The following is a 15,602-nucleotide window of genomic DNA, read 5'->3' on the forward strand; positions in this document are numbered from 1 at the left end:
CCAGGTGTTATGGACTACAGTTCCCATCACCCCCTGCCAGCATGATGGACTACAGTTCCCATTACCCCCTGACTTTAGTTCTGACACCAGCTTTTCCTAAGCTTGCCATCAATAAATAAGAATTCTGTTTTTGAAGTATTGATTTCTTCATTGATCAGTGGTCTACAATCCATCCGTCCAATTATATGTAAGTTAACAACTGAGCAAAGAAAGCCACATAGCAGAGTCCCAACCACAGTGGGACTTTCTAGGATCCAAGGCACCCAAGGCAGAAATAAACCAAGGGGTTTGTTTATACCTATTCTACAGTCTTTCATTGGTTGCCTATTGGGGCCTGAGATCAAGAGAAGGTGCTGATGCTTCTGTTTGAAATCCTGGGGCCCACATACTGAAAGGACCACCTCTCCCAGCATAAGATCATAGAGTAGCTTTACTCAATGCGGTGATGCCTCTGGTCATCCTGACCTCCGCAATCTCCACGGCCACTCCCATGTAGTAGAATAATTTTTCCCAGAGAAAATCAGAGGGTCCACATTTCTTGTGCTGCTCTGATGGTCTTGTAAAATAGTCTGATGGTCTTGTAAAATAGAACCTTGTCCCGAGGGCCACGAGTTTGACACCTATGCTAGGGCCAGGCAGCTGTAGGAGTCAGAGCCAGCTACAAAATATCAGGGAGGGAGGTCGTGTATTAATCTCATAGTAACTCTTCAACACTTCAGTAAGAAGTTCTGCTTAACAGGATATTTTAAGAGAACATATTGTTTGAAAATATTTTGTTCTGCTGACACAAAACAAGAATGCATATTGAGTTAGCGAAATGGCCTAATCCTTATACATACCCTGTTTCCCCGAATATAAGACATACCCTGAAAATAAGACGTAGTAGAGGTTTTGCTGAAGTGCGAAATATAAGGCATCCCCCGAAAGTAAGACGTAGCAAAGTTTTTGTTTGGAAGCATGCCCGACAAACAGAACACAGAAAAATAAGACATTCCCTGAAAATAAGACATAGCGCATCTTTGGGAGCAAAAATTAATATAAGACACTGTCTTATTTCGGGGAAACATGGTAATTTGCTAAGGGTTTGGAATATCTGACAACAAAACTCCCAGCCAATGGGGGCGCAGGACTCTCATCGGTTGGAAGTGTGCCCCACACATTCCAACCGCCCTCCACCTCCCTTCCCAAACCCTGCAGGTGAGGTGGGGGGAGAAGCACAAAGGATTGCCCCCCCACACACACACACAACTTCCTTCCCTGTTTCCCAAACTATGCAGGGCTTGGGAAACAAGGGGTGGGGAGGAAAGCCCCAGAGATCTCTGGAGAATTCAAAATTAGCTTGAATGTGACCATTTTGCAAAAAATAGGGGGGGGGGGGATCCCAATCTGTTGGAGGCAAGAAAATAGATAAAATGTCAGTCGATGGTTGCCAACTCTAAGGTTGGGGGAATTCCTTGTGATTTGGGGGTGCACCCAGGGGAAGGCAGAGTTTGGGGGAGAGAGAGAGTTTAGCTGGCATGCAGCGTGCTACGCTGTCTCAGAAAAAGATGTTAGTACGGTCAAGAAAATTGTATTCGTCGGCATTAGAATACCGTCCCGAACGAATATGAGAGTTATCATCCATTTTTCTCGCCGCCTTTGTCAAAACCATTATTTTGTGCATTATTGAACACGGTACTTTGATACGAGAGCATTGCAGTTCGTTGAATGGCCGTCACCAATATCTGCCTTTTGCAAACTGCATCATACTTTTTGCCTGGCAAGATGGCTGACAGAGTGGGAGCCAGGCTGGCTGAAGGCAGGCAGGTGGGCACCATCGGCGTGGCGCACAGGAAAGGCCAGGGGTCTGCCGCCCAAGGGTCAAATGTCCCCGTGGTCAAATGGGGTCAAATGCCCCCGGGCTCTATGGCAGATATCAACAAATTGATAAACAGAGGAGGCTATGTCCATGCAATATGGGTCAGGTGGAGACACTCGATCATACCCTCTTTCATTGTGTAAGGTTTGCAAAAATCAGAATGTCACAATCTGCACTTATCCCATTTCTGTATAACAATCTAACTGATGCTCTTAAGATACCTATGCTTTTGAACAACATGGATCCCACAGTGTGTGAGAATGTAGCAAAATTTCTGCTAACAATAAGAGACGTAGGTCTAGACAAATACCAGCCAATGTCTATGTATTATGACCACATATAGCCAGCAGTAATTTTTCTAGCTTCTGTCAGTATCCGATGACGTTTAAGTGAGTTAACTTAGCTGAAGGAATGTCCTATAGTTACAGAAGGACCATGTATATATTTTAGTATTTAGTATTTTAGTACCAGTGTCTATAATTGTGAGCAATAATGGGCAAATTTTGTATGCTGATTTTGTATGTTTATTTTATGCCAATAAAGGCTTGTGAATTCATACTTTTTGCCTGGCAAGATGGCTGACAGAGTGGGAGCCAGGCTGGCTGAAGGCAGGCAGGTGGGCACCATCGGCGTGGCGCACAGGAAAGGCCAGGGGTGTGCCGCCCAAGGGTCAAATGTCCCCGTGGTCAAATGGGGTCAAATGCCCCCGGGCTGCGGCCATTTAGTTACGTGGGGGGTGGAAAATCGCTCCCCCACCCCACCCCTCCTCCTTTGAGATGACCTGGTGCAAAAAGAAGTTGTTTGGTCATGGTGGGGGAAGGTGGCCACCCATACAGGGTCTCTCTGTGTGTGTGTGTGTGTGTGTGTGTGTGTGTGTGTGTGTGTGTGTGTGTGTGTGTGTGTGTGTGTAAAACTCAAAACCGGGCTACCTTTTCCCTAGATACGCCACTGAGGAAGGCCAGTCGGGAATAAAGATGTGTGATGGAATTGGGGGCCTATGTTGTATAATGGTTAGGCTGACCAGACGTCCCGCTTTTGGCGGGACAGTCCCACCTTAAAACAATTTGTCCCGCGTCCCGCGGGTTATTTCAATTGTCCCGATTTTTGGAAGGCTGCCGCACTGCCTTCTGGGGCGCAAGGCAGTGTACTCCTGCCACCCGCCCGCCCGCCTACCCGCCTGTCCCGGTTCACCAAGGTGACCATCTGGTCACCTTAATAATGGTGTATAATTAAACTGAATGCCAATATGTCTTTTTAACTTTCAAATGGATGCGGGAGGGAGCAGGGCTAGGTAAGCACTAGAACCCAGGCGGAGCATCCTACAACAAAAGAAGATCTGGCATGTAGAGTTCTGTGGTGGAGGAATATACAGTCCTACTAACATCTTTTTCTGCAACAGACTATAATGTCCGGCGTTTGCCCACCGAAACTGCCATTTCTAGTCTCGAGATCTCTTATAATTCCAGGAGAGCTGGTGGTCTCCGCTGTAGATCGGTAACCCTAGATGCCGTTCTCGCAATCAGTGGGAGTCCATGTTAGAGAAATTCAGAAACCAGGATAACAACGTTTTCACATCAGGTGTTCGGCAAGGAGTGTGCTAACTCACCTTGGCCTCCAGCTGTTCTGTTTTCTCTTTTTCGATCCTGTCCAATTCGAGCCTTGCAGCTTCTTCCATCTCAGCCCGCAGGCGGGCCGCGCCTGAAAAAATAAAAGGGGGTGAAATGAAGAAGTGGACCAATGTGGGCAACTGGAGGCCACCATTCACATCCTCCCTGCATAACCACCTGAAACAACAGCGACAAGCCAAAAACAAAAAACCTCAACCCGCCCAATGCTGGCGTTTATATAGGTCCCACCATCAGCTGTTGCAGCAAAATACATGCCCCGCCCACCCTAGCAGAGGGAGAGGGAGGGGAGGCATGCAAGGGGAGGGGAGCAAGGGGTGGCACGCAAGGGAGAGAGGGGGACCCGGCATCTGGACATGGCCCACCCACCCTAGCAGAGGGAGAGGGAGGGGAGGCATGCAAGGGAAATGAAGGGAGGGGAGCAAGGGGTGGCACGCAAGGGAGGGAGGGGGACCCGGCATCTGGACATGGCCCACCCTAGCAGAGGGAGAGGGAGGGGAGGCATGCAAGGGGAGGGGAGCAAGGGGTGGCACGCAAGGGAGGGAGGGGGACCCAGCATCTGGACATGGCCCACCCACCCTAGCAGAGGGAGAGGGAGGGGAGCAAGGGAAGGGGAGGGGAGCAAGGGGTGGCACGCAAGGGAGGGAGGAGAAGGGGACCCAGCATCTGGACATGGCCCATCCACCCTCGCAGAGGGAGGGGAGGGGGAGGGGTGGCATGCAAGGGAAGGGAGTGAGGGAGGGAAGGGAGTGAGAGGTGGCATGCAAGGGAGGGAGGGGAAGGGATACTGTCAGAAAAAAAGCCCTCAAAGTCACTTCTGACTAATTATATGGCTTTTCTATTTTCTTTTTCCTACCTACATTGACTAAATGGGTAGTTTTATGCTCTAACTTATTTACATGCCAATAAAAGGTGTTGATGCTGATGTTGTCGTTGACAGGGATGGGCTTAAAATGAAGAGGCCATGTCCCCATTTTCTTTATCACTGGTGTTTCGGGTTGCCAACCTCCAGGTCAAGCATGGCAATTACAACTGATCTCCCGGCAAGAGATATCAGTTCTGCTGGAGAATATGGCTGCTTTGGAAGGTAGACACTATGGTGTCATTCCCCGCTCAGGGCCCTCCCCTCCACAAATCCCGCCTTTCCCAGGCCCCGCCTCCCAAGATCTGACCATTGGTCTGGTCAAGGTCAGCACTGGCTACTCAGACTGGCATCGGTTCTCCAGGGTCCCAAGGCTGAGAAGCAATCATGAATCTCCCAGCATCCTTTTCATCTTTAATAAAACACACACAGTTTTTTCAGGTGTGAGTTGCCCCATGAAGTGGCCAGACTTTTGGTCTATTATGGTCAGTCCAGAGGTGGGATCCAGCAGGTTCTCACGGGTTCCCGAGAGTAGGTGACTCATTATTTGTGTGTGCCGAGAGGGGGTTACTAATGGGTGATTTTGCCACGTGATTTTTGCCTTAGTTACGCCCCTCCTCTAAGCAGTAGTGCACAAAACTTGAAGCAGCCCTGTAAGCCCTCGCGTGCATAGACTCGTTTCCATGTGGGACCAGCGCAGCTTGGCCTTTCACGTCCGTACCCACAGCCCCACCCAGGAATGCCCCGCCCACAGAATGCCCGGCCACGCCCCCATCGTGCCCCACCCAGCCCCATTGGCGCTACACCACAGTTTGAATCCCACCACCATGGGAACCTGTTACTAAAATTTTTGGATCCCACCACTGGGTCAGTCCCTACAGGATTTCAGGTGAAGGTCCTTCTCATCACCCACTGCCTGATCCTTTTAACTGGAGATGCCCAGGATTGAACCTGGGAAGTTGTGTCGAGAACTGATTAATGTCCCGGAGAGCTCTGATGTCTGCCAGTAGGGCATTCCACCATAAGATATTTTGCTTACTCCCGCGTCAGGAGTGTTTTGTCTTCGTTATTTGTTGCGCTCTCATTTCAGCTTCATTTTTAGCTTCTCTAGGGCCCCTTCCACACATGCAGAATAATGCACTTCCAATCCACTTTCAATACACTTGAAGCTGGTTTTTACTGCATGGAATAGCAAAATCCACTTTCAAACAATTATGAAAGTGGACTGAATGTGCATTATTCTGCATGTGCGGAAGGGGGCTAGCTTAAGTACAGTTCTGTTGTGGGTTTATGCATTAGCATTACGACAACTGCTATAATTATTCTGGCGCAGTATGAAGTGTGTGTGTTTGCCAAAGGAAAAGAACAAGCTTAGCTGAGCAAAGTGGTAAGACATGCCTAAGACAATCACATTCCAAGGGACAGAATTCGTTCTGCCAACAAATAGAATTTAAAAAGCCGTACGTTCTTCAAACAGCCTTCTCTCCTCCTCTTCTCTCTGCATCTTCAGCCGTTCAGCTTTGCTGGGTTTCTTTTTGCGGCCGCTGCCAGCGGACTGAACAAAAGTTATAAATTAAAAATGAAAATAAATTTAGACAGACAGACAGACAGACAGACAGACAGACAGACAGACAGACAGAGGATGGATGGATGGATGGATGGATGGATGGATGGATGGATGGATGGATGGATGGATGGATGGATGGATGGATGGATGGATGGATGGATGGATGGATGGATGGGTGGAGGGGTGGAGGGGTGGGTGGATGGAGGGGTGGATGGATGGATGGATGGATGGATGGATGGATGGATGGATGGATGGATGGATGGATGGATGGATGGATGGATGGATGGATGGATGGATGGATGGATGGATGGATGGATGGATGGATGGATGGATGGATGGATGGATGGATGGATGGATGGATGGATGGATGGGTGGGTGGGTGGGTGGGTGGGTGGGTGGATTGGATGATGGATGGATGGATGGATGGATGGATGGATGGATGGATGGATGGATGGATGGATGGATGGATGGATGGATGGATGATGGATGGATGGATGGATGGATGGATGGATGGATGGATGGATGGATGGATGGATGGATGGATGGATGGGTGGGTGGGTGGATGGATGGAAGGTAGGTGGGTGGGTGGGTGGATGGATGGATGGATGGATGGATGGATGGATGGATGATAGATGGATAGACAGACAGACAGATGTACATAAAGTAACTAGAGCTTAATGTACTTTATCTCCCTGCAAGTCAATGACCCCTTCTGCACATGCAGAATAATGCCCTTTCAATCCACTTTCAATCCACTTTGCAGCTGGATTTTACAGCGCGAAATAGCAAAATACACTTGCAAACAATTGTGAAAGTGGATTGAAAGTGCATTATTGCGCATGTGCGGAAGGGGCCAATATTTGGAGAGTAATATTATCCAATACAAAAATTGAAGAATGTCAGAAAACAACCAGGATAGGACAATGATGCAAATTCGATTTCTCAATTATTTAAAACATCAAAGTAAGGTAAAGTGAGTCATCAAATCACAACTGGTTGCTTTTCTGAGACCCCTGGTGATAATCCTTAAGGTGAATCATGACAGAGGTTCATAAAATGAGGTATGGGGTGGACAAGGGGGATAGGAAAAATATTTTCCTCCCTCTCCTATAGAGAACTCAGGTGGGGGGGGGAGTGCAATTGAAGGGTTGTAGATTCAGAACAAACACAAGGAGGGAAAATCACTACTCATCAAGTGATGAAATCATAGAATTCACTGTCAGTGGATGCAGTGCTAGTCATAGGATCATAGAATCATAGAGTTGGAAGAGACCCCAAGGGCCATCAAGTCCAACCCCCTGCAATGCAGGAACACACAATCAAAGCACTCCTGACAGAGAGGTCATCCAGCCTCTCTTTAAAAACCTCCAAAGAAGGAGACTCCACCACACTCTGAGGAAGTAGTACATCCCACTGTCATCGGAATAGATGGCTTTACAAGGGGGTTAAACAGATCAATGGAGGATGGTTTCATTGTATTGTCAAAGGCTTCATGGCCAGAATCTACTGACGGTTGTGGGTTTTCCAGGCTGCGTAGCCATGGTCTGGTCGTTTTTGCCCCTGATGTTTCGCCTGCATCTATGGCTGGCATCTTCAGAGGCATGTCACACTGAGATGTGTTTCTACCTTGGCCTGCCTCTGAAGATGCCAGCCATAGACGCTGGTGAAACATTAGGAGCAAAAGCTGCCAGACCAGGGCCATACAACCCAGAAAACCTTCAACAGCCAGATGGTTTCATTCATAGCTACTAGCCAGGGTGACTGACAGTGCCATCTGGAGCAGAGTCAGTCACTCAGAATCCAACTTCAGTCTAATCAAAGGGGCTTACTCTCAGGAAAGTGTTCTTAGGGCTGCATTGGAAAACCAGGGGTTTTTCCATTACTAGAACCAGGGGGCATCCATTGAAACTGCTGGCGGGAAGAATGAGGACTAATCAAAGGAAACACTTCTTCACGCAACCTGTGATTGGTGTTTGGAATATGCTGCCACAGGAGGTGGTGATGGCCACTCACCTGCATAGCTTTAAAAGGGGCTTGGACAGATTTATGGAGGAGAAGTCGATCTATGGCTACCAATCTTGATCCTCTTTGATCTGAGATTGCTAATGCCTTAGCAGACCAGGTGATCGGGAGCAGCAGCCGCAGAAGGCCATTGCTTTCACATCCGGCATGTGAGCTCCCAAAGGCACCTGGTGGGCCACTGCGAGTAGCAGAGAGCTGGACTAGATGGACTCTGGTCTGATCCAGCTGGCTTGTTCTTATGTTCTTATGGAAAGGGACCTTCCTCATCAAGAGAAAACAGACCTCTGAGCGCAAATGCTAGGAAGCAATATTATTGCGGAGGCATAGCCTTTATACCCCATTTGTTGACCCTCCAGAGCAAACGGTCGGCCACAACACAGGACTAGATGAACCAGAGGTCTGACTCAGCAGAGCAAGTCTTGTGTTCCCTTGGGGAAAAAACACTTATTCATGGTGCCCTTTGGAAAAAAACGCCACTAAATTAAAACTATTGATTATTCTTGAAGTTAGATCCACCTTTGACTATCAATAATACTATTTGCGGGTTGTGAAGTTGCAACTGACTCATGAAGACACTAGAATTACAAGGCTGTCAAGGCAAGAGAGGAGCAGAGGTGGCTTGCCATTGCCTTCCTCGGAGGAGGAGGAGGAGGAGGAGGAGAGTAGTTTGGATTTATACCCCACTTTTATCTCCTGTAAGGAGACTCAAGGTGGCTTACAAGTTCCTTTCCCTTCCTCTCCCCACGACACCTTATGAGGCAGGTGGGGCTGAGAATGTTCCAAAAAACTGTGACTGGCCCAAGGTCACCCAGCAGCAACGCAGGAGTGCGGAAACACATCTAATTCACCAGATAAGCCTCTGCCACTCAGGTGGAGGAGTGGGGAATCAAACCCGGTTCTCCAGATTAGAATCCACCTGCTCTTAACCACTACACCACACTGGCCCTCAGCAACTCCAGATTTCCTTGGTGGCCTCCTATCCACATATCCACTGGCCCACCCTTTTCAGCTTCTAAACTCTGATGAGATCAGGCTAGGCTGGTCCACTGGGATGCTAAATTTTACTCAGTGATTCCTACAAGACTGCTGGTAAGTCGGGGAGGACACAGTTCTGGGGTTCCATAAAGTAAAAAAAAAATCACGTGACTTGTTTTCAAATAATACGTATGTAGGGGAGCCAGCAGGGTGGAGTGGTCTGATGACCAGGAATGGGGAAGCCAGGGTTCAAATGTCCACTCTACCATAGAAACTTGCTGGGTGACCTTGGGCCAGTTCCACCCTTTCAGCCTTAACCCTGGCAAGTATTTGAATGGGAGTCCTCCAAAGAATACCAGGTCATGATGTGGAGCTTGGGTGTCAAACACGCAGCCCTCCAGATGTTATGGACTACAGTTCCCATCATCCCCTGCCAGTATGATGCTGGCAGGGGATGATGGGAACTGTAGTCCATAACATCTGGAGGGCTGCAAGTTTGACCTGTGATGTGAACGCAGGCAAAATCATCTCTGAACATCTCTTGCTTTGAAAACCCAAATTGGGTTGCCATAAGTCAGCTGTGACTTGATGGGGGGGGGGGAAGTATGTGTGTAGAATCAGGATGGTGTGAAGAGGCCCTTGTCTGAGGCCTTATGATGCCTCTCAGCAGACTTGGATTCCTGAACTGAAGGATTTGTCCATTCACATTAAGATGACATCAGAAACTTTAAGACTACAGTACAATATTCGCGGTTAATCTACAGCTAATGGTATCCACAAGTCTAGCGATCTACCTACATACCTTTTTCTTTGGACCCTAAACGTTGGAAGGAAAAAGAACAGCAAAGGTCAGGGAAATGCATTAGTCAGAGCAAAATTCAGTCGAGGCGGGAAGAAAATATTTCAGACGCCACCACCAAGATCGGAGACACCAAAGTCATAAGCCAAAGAAGCTCACGAGAAGGAGCCATGATTGCAGATAAGGTTCTGCTGTCTTTCCCGGGACATCATTGGAAAATTATTCTACATAGGATGTGGACGAGGGGAAAGCTCTGAACTGTGAAGTATTGTAGAGCGGCCAATTCTGGGTTGATCGTCAGCTAAATTTCTGTCTGTTCTGCAGATGCCAAAGGTAAAGGTACCACTTTTGAGCTTTGCGCAGCTCCAGGTAGATGTAGCCTGTTGGTCTGCAGTAGAAGAAGAAGATTCAAATCCCATAGGCACTTAAATGACCAACAAGATTTCAAGAGTGTAAGCACTGGAGAGTCAAACCTCCCTCTTGAAAGCTGAAACTTTGGAAATCTTGTTGTCTTTAAGGTGCTACTGGACTTGAATTTTGCTTCAATCCTGAAAAGAATTCTTCCTATTGACATTTGGCTTCAATAAAAAGAATATCACACCATATAACATATATATACACCAAAAATACTAGATCTGAGATGAAGGTTTAGCATTTTACCCTTTTTCCAGGCATTCAAATTTCATAACAGGAACCTAAACTTAAAAGAGGCACTCTACTATGTTATTGGCGTGAGAGCTTCTGCACTCAGGTACGCCTTCATGTTAAATAGGGGTGTCCAATTCTGGCCCTCCAGATGTTCATGGACCACGATTCCCATCAGCCCCAATTGGCCATACTGTCAGGTGCTGATGGGGATCATAGTTCATGAACATCTGGAGGGCCACAGGTTGGAGACCCCTGTATTAAAGTCATGCAAACTTCCAATTATTGAACTACAACCCTGTCGGCAGGGGCTAATGGGTTGGTAGTACATGCACATCTAGAGGGTCACAGGTTGGCGACACCTGCTTTAATATACATTTGCATGGGGAGATTTAGCCACTCACAGGTTTCCAATTTCCTCTCCCCCCCGCCCCCACTAAAAATGCTTTGCCAAAACAATGCAATTCTCTCCCTCCAAACTTCTCACCATTCCTCCGCCTCCTCCCAGTAATGAAAGTTGTTTACATTCCCCGCTCCCTGTTTCCCGGGCAACCGCCCCCCCCTCCGCGAGCAGGCGCAGTATAACGCAGAGGTCTCCTTTCCACTCTCCGTCACATAAACCTTGGCTGTAACGGAAGGTTGAGGGGCGTGATTGCACTGCAGACGCAAGTCCGGTTTCGAATTGAAGGGTGACCAGTCAACCGAGGCAAATAACACAACTTAGCACCGTGGCGATTTGATATTTAACCCAGCCCCTCTTTTTTATTGTTTTATGATAGCGAAAAGGAAGGTATTCTCCGACTTTTTTTATTTTTGTCCCGCATATGGTGGCCGTCGAATGGATTCCGGAAGTGTCTCTATAATGTCACCCCCGCCACCTTTGCCTTTACGCATGCGCAGTAGTATCTCCCATAGTCGCCTCCCAGGTGACTGAGCTAGGGAATCTTGCGCAGCCGCACTAAGGCTGAGAAACGGCCGCCTCCCTTTTCCTCACCGTGCGCAGGCGCACTAGTCACGTGCTCGCCCTGCCTGTCCCAAACACCTGGCGTTGCAGGTAAGTTTGGGTCTGAAATGGGGCCAGGTTGGCTGGCTAAAAGTGGTGGGGTTTGAGAATGCATATTGGGTTTTGGGGAAGATTTGGAACAAGGTTGCCCAATTGGGTAGTCCAGGCTTGTTTTGCGCTGTAGCCAAAATAGGCAGGTGGCTAAAGGTGCAACCCAAGTTCAGAGGTGATGTGGGGAAGCACCTGCCACTCATTCTTGCATCATTGGTTTCATCATTTGGGAACTACCCATTTTCATGAGAGAACATGGTTCCTCCAAGCTGGGGGACCAGGTTTGATTTCCCTAATCTTCCGCATAAGCTGCAGAGTTTTATCTAGTGAACTCGATGTTTCCCCGCGCCTGCACGTGAAGCCTGCTGGGCGACCTTGATCTAGTCACAGTTCTTGCAGAACTCTCTCAGCCCCACCTACATCACAAGGTGTCTGTTGTGGGGAGAGGAAGGGAAGGCGTTTATAAGTCTCTTTGAGACTCCTTATAGTTGAGAAAAGCAGGGGATAAATCCAAACTCTTCTTTTTCTAGGCCATTCCAATCGGTACGTAAGGAGTACAATCTCCTTGGCAGGCTAGATGGCCTAAGGGAGTATAAGTGAGGGACTGAATAAATATTAGTTCTAAATAAATCCCAAAAGAGATTGTCTTTCTAGTTGGCTAATCAGCAAACTAATCAGGGAAAGGAAAATTCCACAAACCTCTATCCTTTAGAATATAGGTTATATTTCTCACTAAAACTTTATGTAAGGATAACGATAAAATATTTCCGTATCCTACCATGTTTCCCCGAAAATAAGACAGTGTCATATATTAATTTTTGCTCCCAAAGATGTGGTATGTCTTATTTTCAGGGGATGTCTTATTTTTCTGTGTTCTGTTCGTCGGGCATGCTTCCAAACAAAAACTTTGCTACATCTTACTTTCGGAGGATGCCTTATATTTCACACTTCAGCAAAACCTCTGCTACGTCTTATTTTCTGGGGATGTCTTATATTCAGGGAAACAGGGTAGCTGCTGCTTCAATTAGAAGCTTTTAGAATCAAGCCCAGTAACACCAACAAGAGTTTTAGGCTTGCCAACTTCCAGGTGGTAGCTGGAGATCTGGGATCATAGCCAGCTTGCTGTTTCCTCAAGACTCCCCCTATATATGAGGAAGTAGAGAGCTGGCGAAACGGAATTGCAGCGCTTTCATTTGGCTTCTCCTCAACACTGGCAGAACTTCAGCTCTTTTGTAACTTTGCTCTTTGCTGACTCATTGTGTACAATGTTTGCATTGCTGGTATTTTGAACTTGCAATTTGCATAGAAATCGAGACACTTGCTCTCATTGTAGCTGCACTGTGTTTATTGGTTTTTCTGTGCCTGCTTACACAGTAATCGCTACTCTTGTTTTTTTGCTCTTTCTAAACTGTGTACCGTTGTTGCTTTGTGTCATCTTCCGCTGTTAACAACAACAAAAAAAAAACTAGTCAAGGAAGATACCATCTGAAACACAAGGAGCAGATCCAGCTACACTTGAAAATCGTGGCTTGCACTTTAGAACTGTGGCTCAATGCAGGTTACTCAGAGTAAATTAGGATTCCCTATCATAGCACCGTAGCACACACCAACACCTTTCCAGGAGGCCACCCGGTGATTTTTTAGAAGCGGGTGGGGCTTTTGCCTAGCAGGGCATGTGATCAACCATTGCAGAGCTGATTGGCTGTTTTGATTAACAAAAACACGTTTCAGTGGGAGCTGCTATCACAGTGCTTATTTTAATCTCACTCCTCTCTCCTAGTATGTTTCCTGTTACATTACCCCTCTTCGCCCACCTTCTTGGACTCTCACTGTGACTGTGTGTGGTTCCGCCTCCTGTTGACCGCCATATTGTGGTTGCATCCATCACCCTGTGTCAAAATTCCAGATGCACCACAGGGACTCAGAAAGTGTGGGGACACCTGGGGCAAGCCAACAGGGGCACAGGGAGAGAAAGTGGTGCCCGGGGCTAAATGACGCCTGGGCGCCGCCCCCCCCCCCCCCCCAGCCCTGTCCCCTCATGGCCCCTCCACGCCCCCCACTTACCTTTTTCTTTCTGCTGAAAACGGGCCAGGCTGGTGAGACGGGGCCAGGCCTGGCGAGGTGGGGAGAAGGGGACAGGGACAAGTTTCCACCGCCACTGGCGCATGCCTGGTGCACTGCGCAACCCCCCACCCCCTTATAGCTCCGCCACTGCAAGCCAATGCAGTCAACAGGATGGGGCACCCCCTAAGCAGTTGTAATAGGACCAGGATTGTCACACTGAAAACCCAGTAAAAATCTGAAACCCAGTTTAAATATTAGCATGTTGAAAGAAGGATGACCAAACTGAAAGAAACGAATTGAATCCGAACCAGGAGGCTGTAGACAATAATGATCAAAAAAATTGCTTAGTTAGAAGCTGATGCCGTACAGCTAATGTTAAATGATTGTTCTTCAGGTAAAAGCCAGTGCAGAGGATATGCTCGTGGATTATGGCCAGTCCTCTAAGATATGAAGTATTGAACCTTTACAAAAATGTAAGTTCTAAGCAATAAGCAATCGAATGCAAACAGACACCTGACACCTGTAACGTTCCCAACACTTTGCGTGCCTTTCCCAGCTGCTGTATCTCGGGAGGGAATATCCCAAAGGAGCAGACTACTTCCGAACCCGGCTGAAGGCGGCTTTCGTGAAAAACAAGGATGTGAAGGACCCAGAACAAATTAAACAGCTCATCGCTCGAGGGGAGTTTGTCATCAAAGAGCTGGAAGCGTTATACTTTCTACGGAAGTATCGAGCTCTGAAACAGCGTTACTACGAGGACGATAACAAGTGATCGGCGCTGTTCTTTTGGGAGTTTGGAAGGGTGCGGGTAAACTGCAAGGGATGGATCTGCAATTAAACAAATAGCGTAGCGGAAGACAATCTGATGTTCATCTCATTGCACGTCTCCACAAAGGTCACACATCACTTTTAATTGACACTATGACAGCATGTTCATGATCCTAGCTCATTGTGAGGTTGGCACATGCTGTTTCCTCCCGGAGAATCACAGTTAGAAGAAGAGGAGGAGTTTGGATTTATAGCCCACCTTCCTCTCTTACAAGGAGTTTCAAAGCGGCTTACAAACTCCTTCCCTTCTTCTCCCTACAACGGATACCTTGCGAGGTGTTTTTTCCTTATATAAAGCCGTGGTGCGACCGCACTTGGAGTACTGTGTTCAGTTCTGGTTGCCACATCTCAAAAAGGAGATTGAAGAGATAGAAAAAGGGCAGATAAGGGCAACGAGGATGATTGAGGGACTGGAGCACTTTCCTTATGAGGAGAGGCTGCAGCGTTTGGGAATCTTTAGTTTGGCAAGGAAACGTCTGAGGGGGGATATGATTGAAGTCTATAAAATTATGCATGGGGTAGAAAATGTTGACAGAGAGAAATTTTCCTCTCTTTCTCACAATACTAGAACCAGGGGGCATTCATTGAAAATGCTGGGGGGAAGAATTAGGACTAATAAAAGGAAACACTTCTTCACGCAACGTGTGATTGGTGTTTGGAATATGCTGCCACAGGAGATGGTGATGGCCACTAACCTGGATAGCTTTCAAAGGGGCTTGGACAGATTTATGGAGGAGAAGTTGATTTATGGCTACCAATCTTGATCCTCCTTGATCTCAGATTGCAAATGCCTTAACAGTCCAGGTGCTCAGGAGCAGCAGCAGCAGAAGGCCATTGCTTTCACCTCCTGCACGTGAGCTCCCAAAGGCACCTTGGTGGGCCCTCACTGCGTAGGCAAGCAGAGTGCTACGGACTAGATGGGACTCTTGGTCTGATCCAGGGCTGCAGCTTTGTTCTGTAAAATGTTCTTATGAGGTAGGTGAGGCTGAAAGTGCTCTGGGTGAACTGTGACTAGCTCAAAGTCACCCAGCAGGCTTCATGTGTAGGAGCAGAGAAACAAATCCTGTTCACCAGGTAAAGAGTCCACTGCCCATGCAGAGGAGTGGGGAATCAAACCTGTTTCTCCAGATTAGAGTCTGCCACTTTTAACTATTACACTATGCTGGCTGTTGGAGTAACCACTATTGCCTGTGATGTACAGACATAAGTTAATTGTAGTTAATTCAGGTTAACTGTGGTTAATTCAGGCTTGAAATCCTGGGGGACTTTTAAGTTTTGGTTTAGTGTTCCAGTTAAAACACCT

At 47.6% G+C, this 15,602-nt stretch overlaps 2 protein-coding genes across 3 annotated transcripts in view; one reads left to right on the forward strand and one right to left on the reverse strand.

Moving 5' to 3' along the window:
• DNAI7 (dynein axonemal intermediate chain 7) overlaps positions 1-10,881 on the reverse strand; it is a 46,359-nt gene extending 35,478 nt beyond the window's left edge. Inside the window, exons 1-4 of one of the 2 annotated variants that reach the window (XM_048499521.1) lie at positions 10,841-10,881; positions 9,712-9,726; positions 5,810-5,900; positions 3,465-3,556 (exon numbers count right to left, since the gene is read on the reverse strand). In XM_048499521.1, coding sequence (XP_048355478.1) covers positions 3,465-3,556; positions 5,810-5,900; positions 9,712-9,726; positions 10,841-10,843 — 201 coding nt within the window. In that variant the 5' untranslated portion in view covers positions 10,844-10,881. The remainder of the gene's footprint in view (positions 1-3,464; positions 3,557-5,809; positions 5,901-9,711; positions 9,727-10,840) is intronic. The other variant, XM_048499523.1, reaches the window with a different exon arrangement.
• Positions 10,882-11,319: 438 nt separating this feature from the next.
• On the forward strand, positions 11,320-14,701 carry ETFRF1 (electron transfer flavoprotein regulatory factor 1). The gene is made up of 3 exons (XM_048499545.1): positions 11,320-11,407; positions 13,866-13,944; positions 14,028-14,701. Exons 2-3 carry the CDS (start codon positions 13,900-13,902, stop codon positions 14,241-14,243), a joined length of 261 nt encoding a protein of 86 aa, XP_048355502.1. The 5' UTR covers positions 11,320-11,407; positions 13,866-13,899; the 3' UTR covers positions 14,244-14,701.
• The last annotated feature ends 901 nt before the right edge of the window (positions 14,702-15,602 follow it).

This window comes from Sphaerodactylus townsendi, linkage group LG06, assembly GCF_021028975.2.
Source record: "Sphaerodactylus townsendi isolate TG3544 linkage group LG06, MPM_Stown_v2.3, whole genome shotgun sequence".
In the NCBI taxonomy this organism is placed as follows: domain Eukaryota; kingdom Metazoa; phylum Chordata; class Lepidosauria; order Squamata; family Sphaerodactylidae; genus Sphaerodactylus; species Sphaerodactylus townsendi.

Coding starts and splice junctions, on each gene's coding strand:
- ETFRF1 (XM_048499545.1), top strand. CDS start 13,900: ATGGCCAGTCCTCTAAGATATGAAGTATTGAACCTTTACAAAAAT. Junction 13,945..14,027: donor TATTGAACCTTTACAAAAAT/GTAAGTTCTAAG, acceptor TGCCTTTCCCAG/CTGCTGTATCTCGGGAGGGA.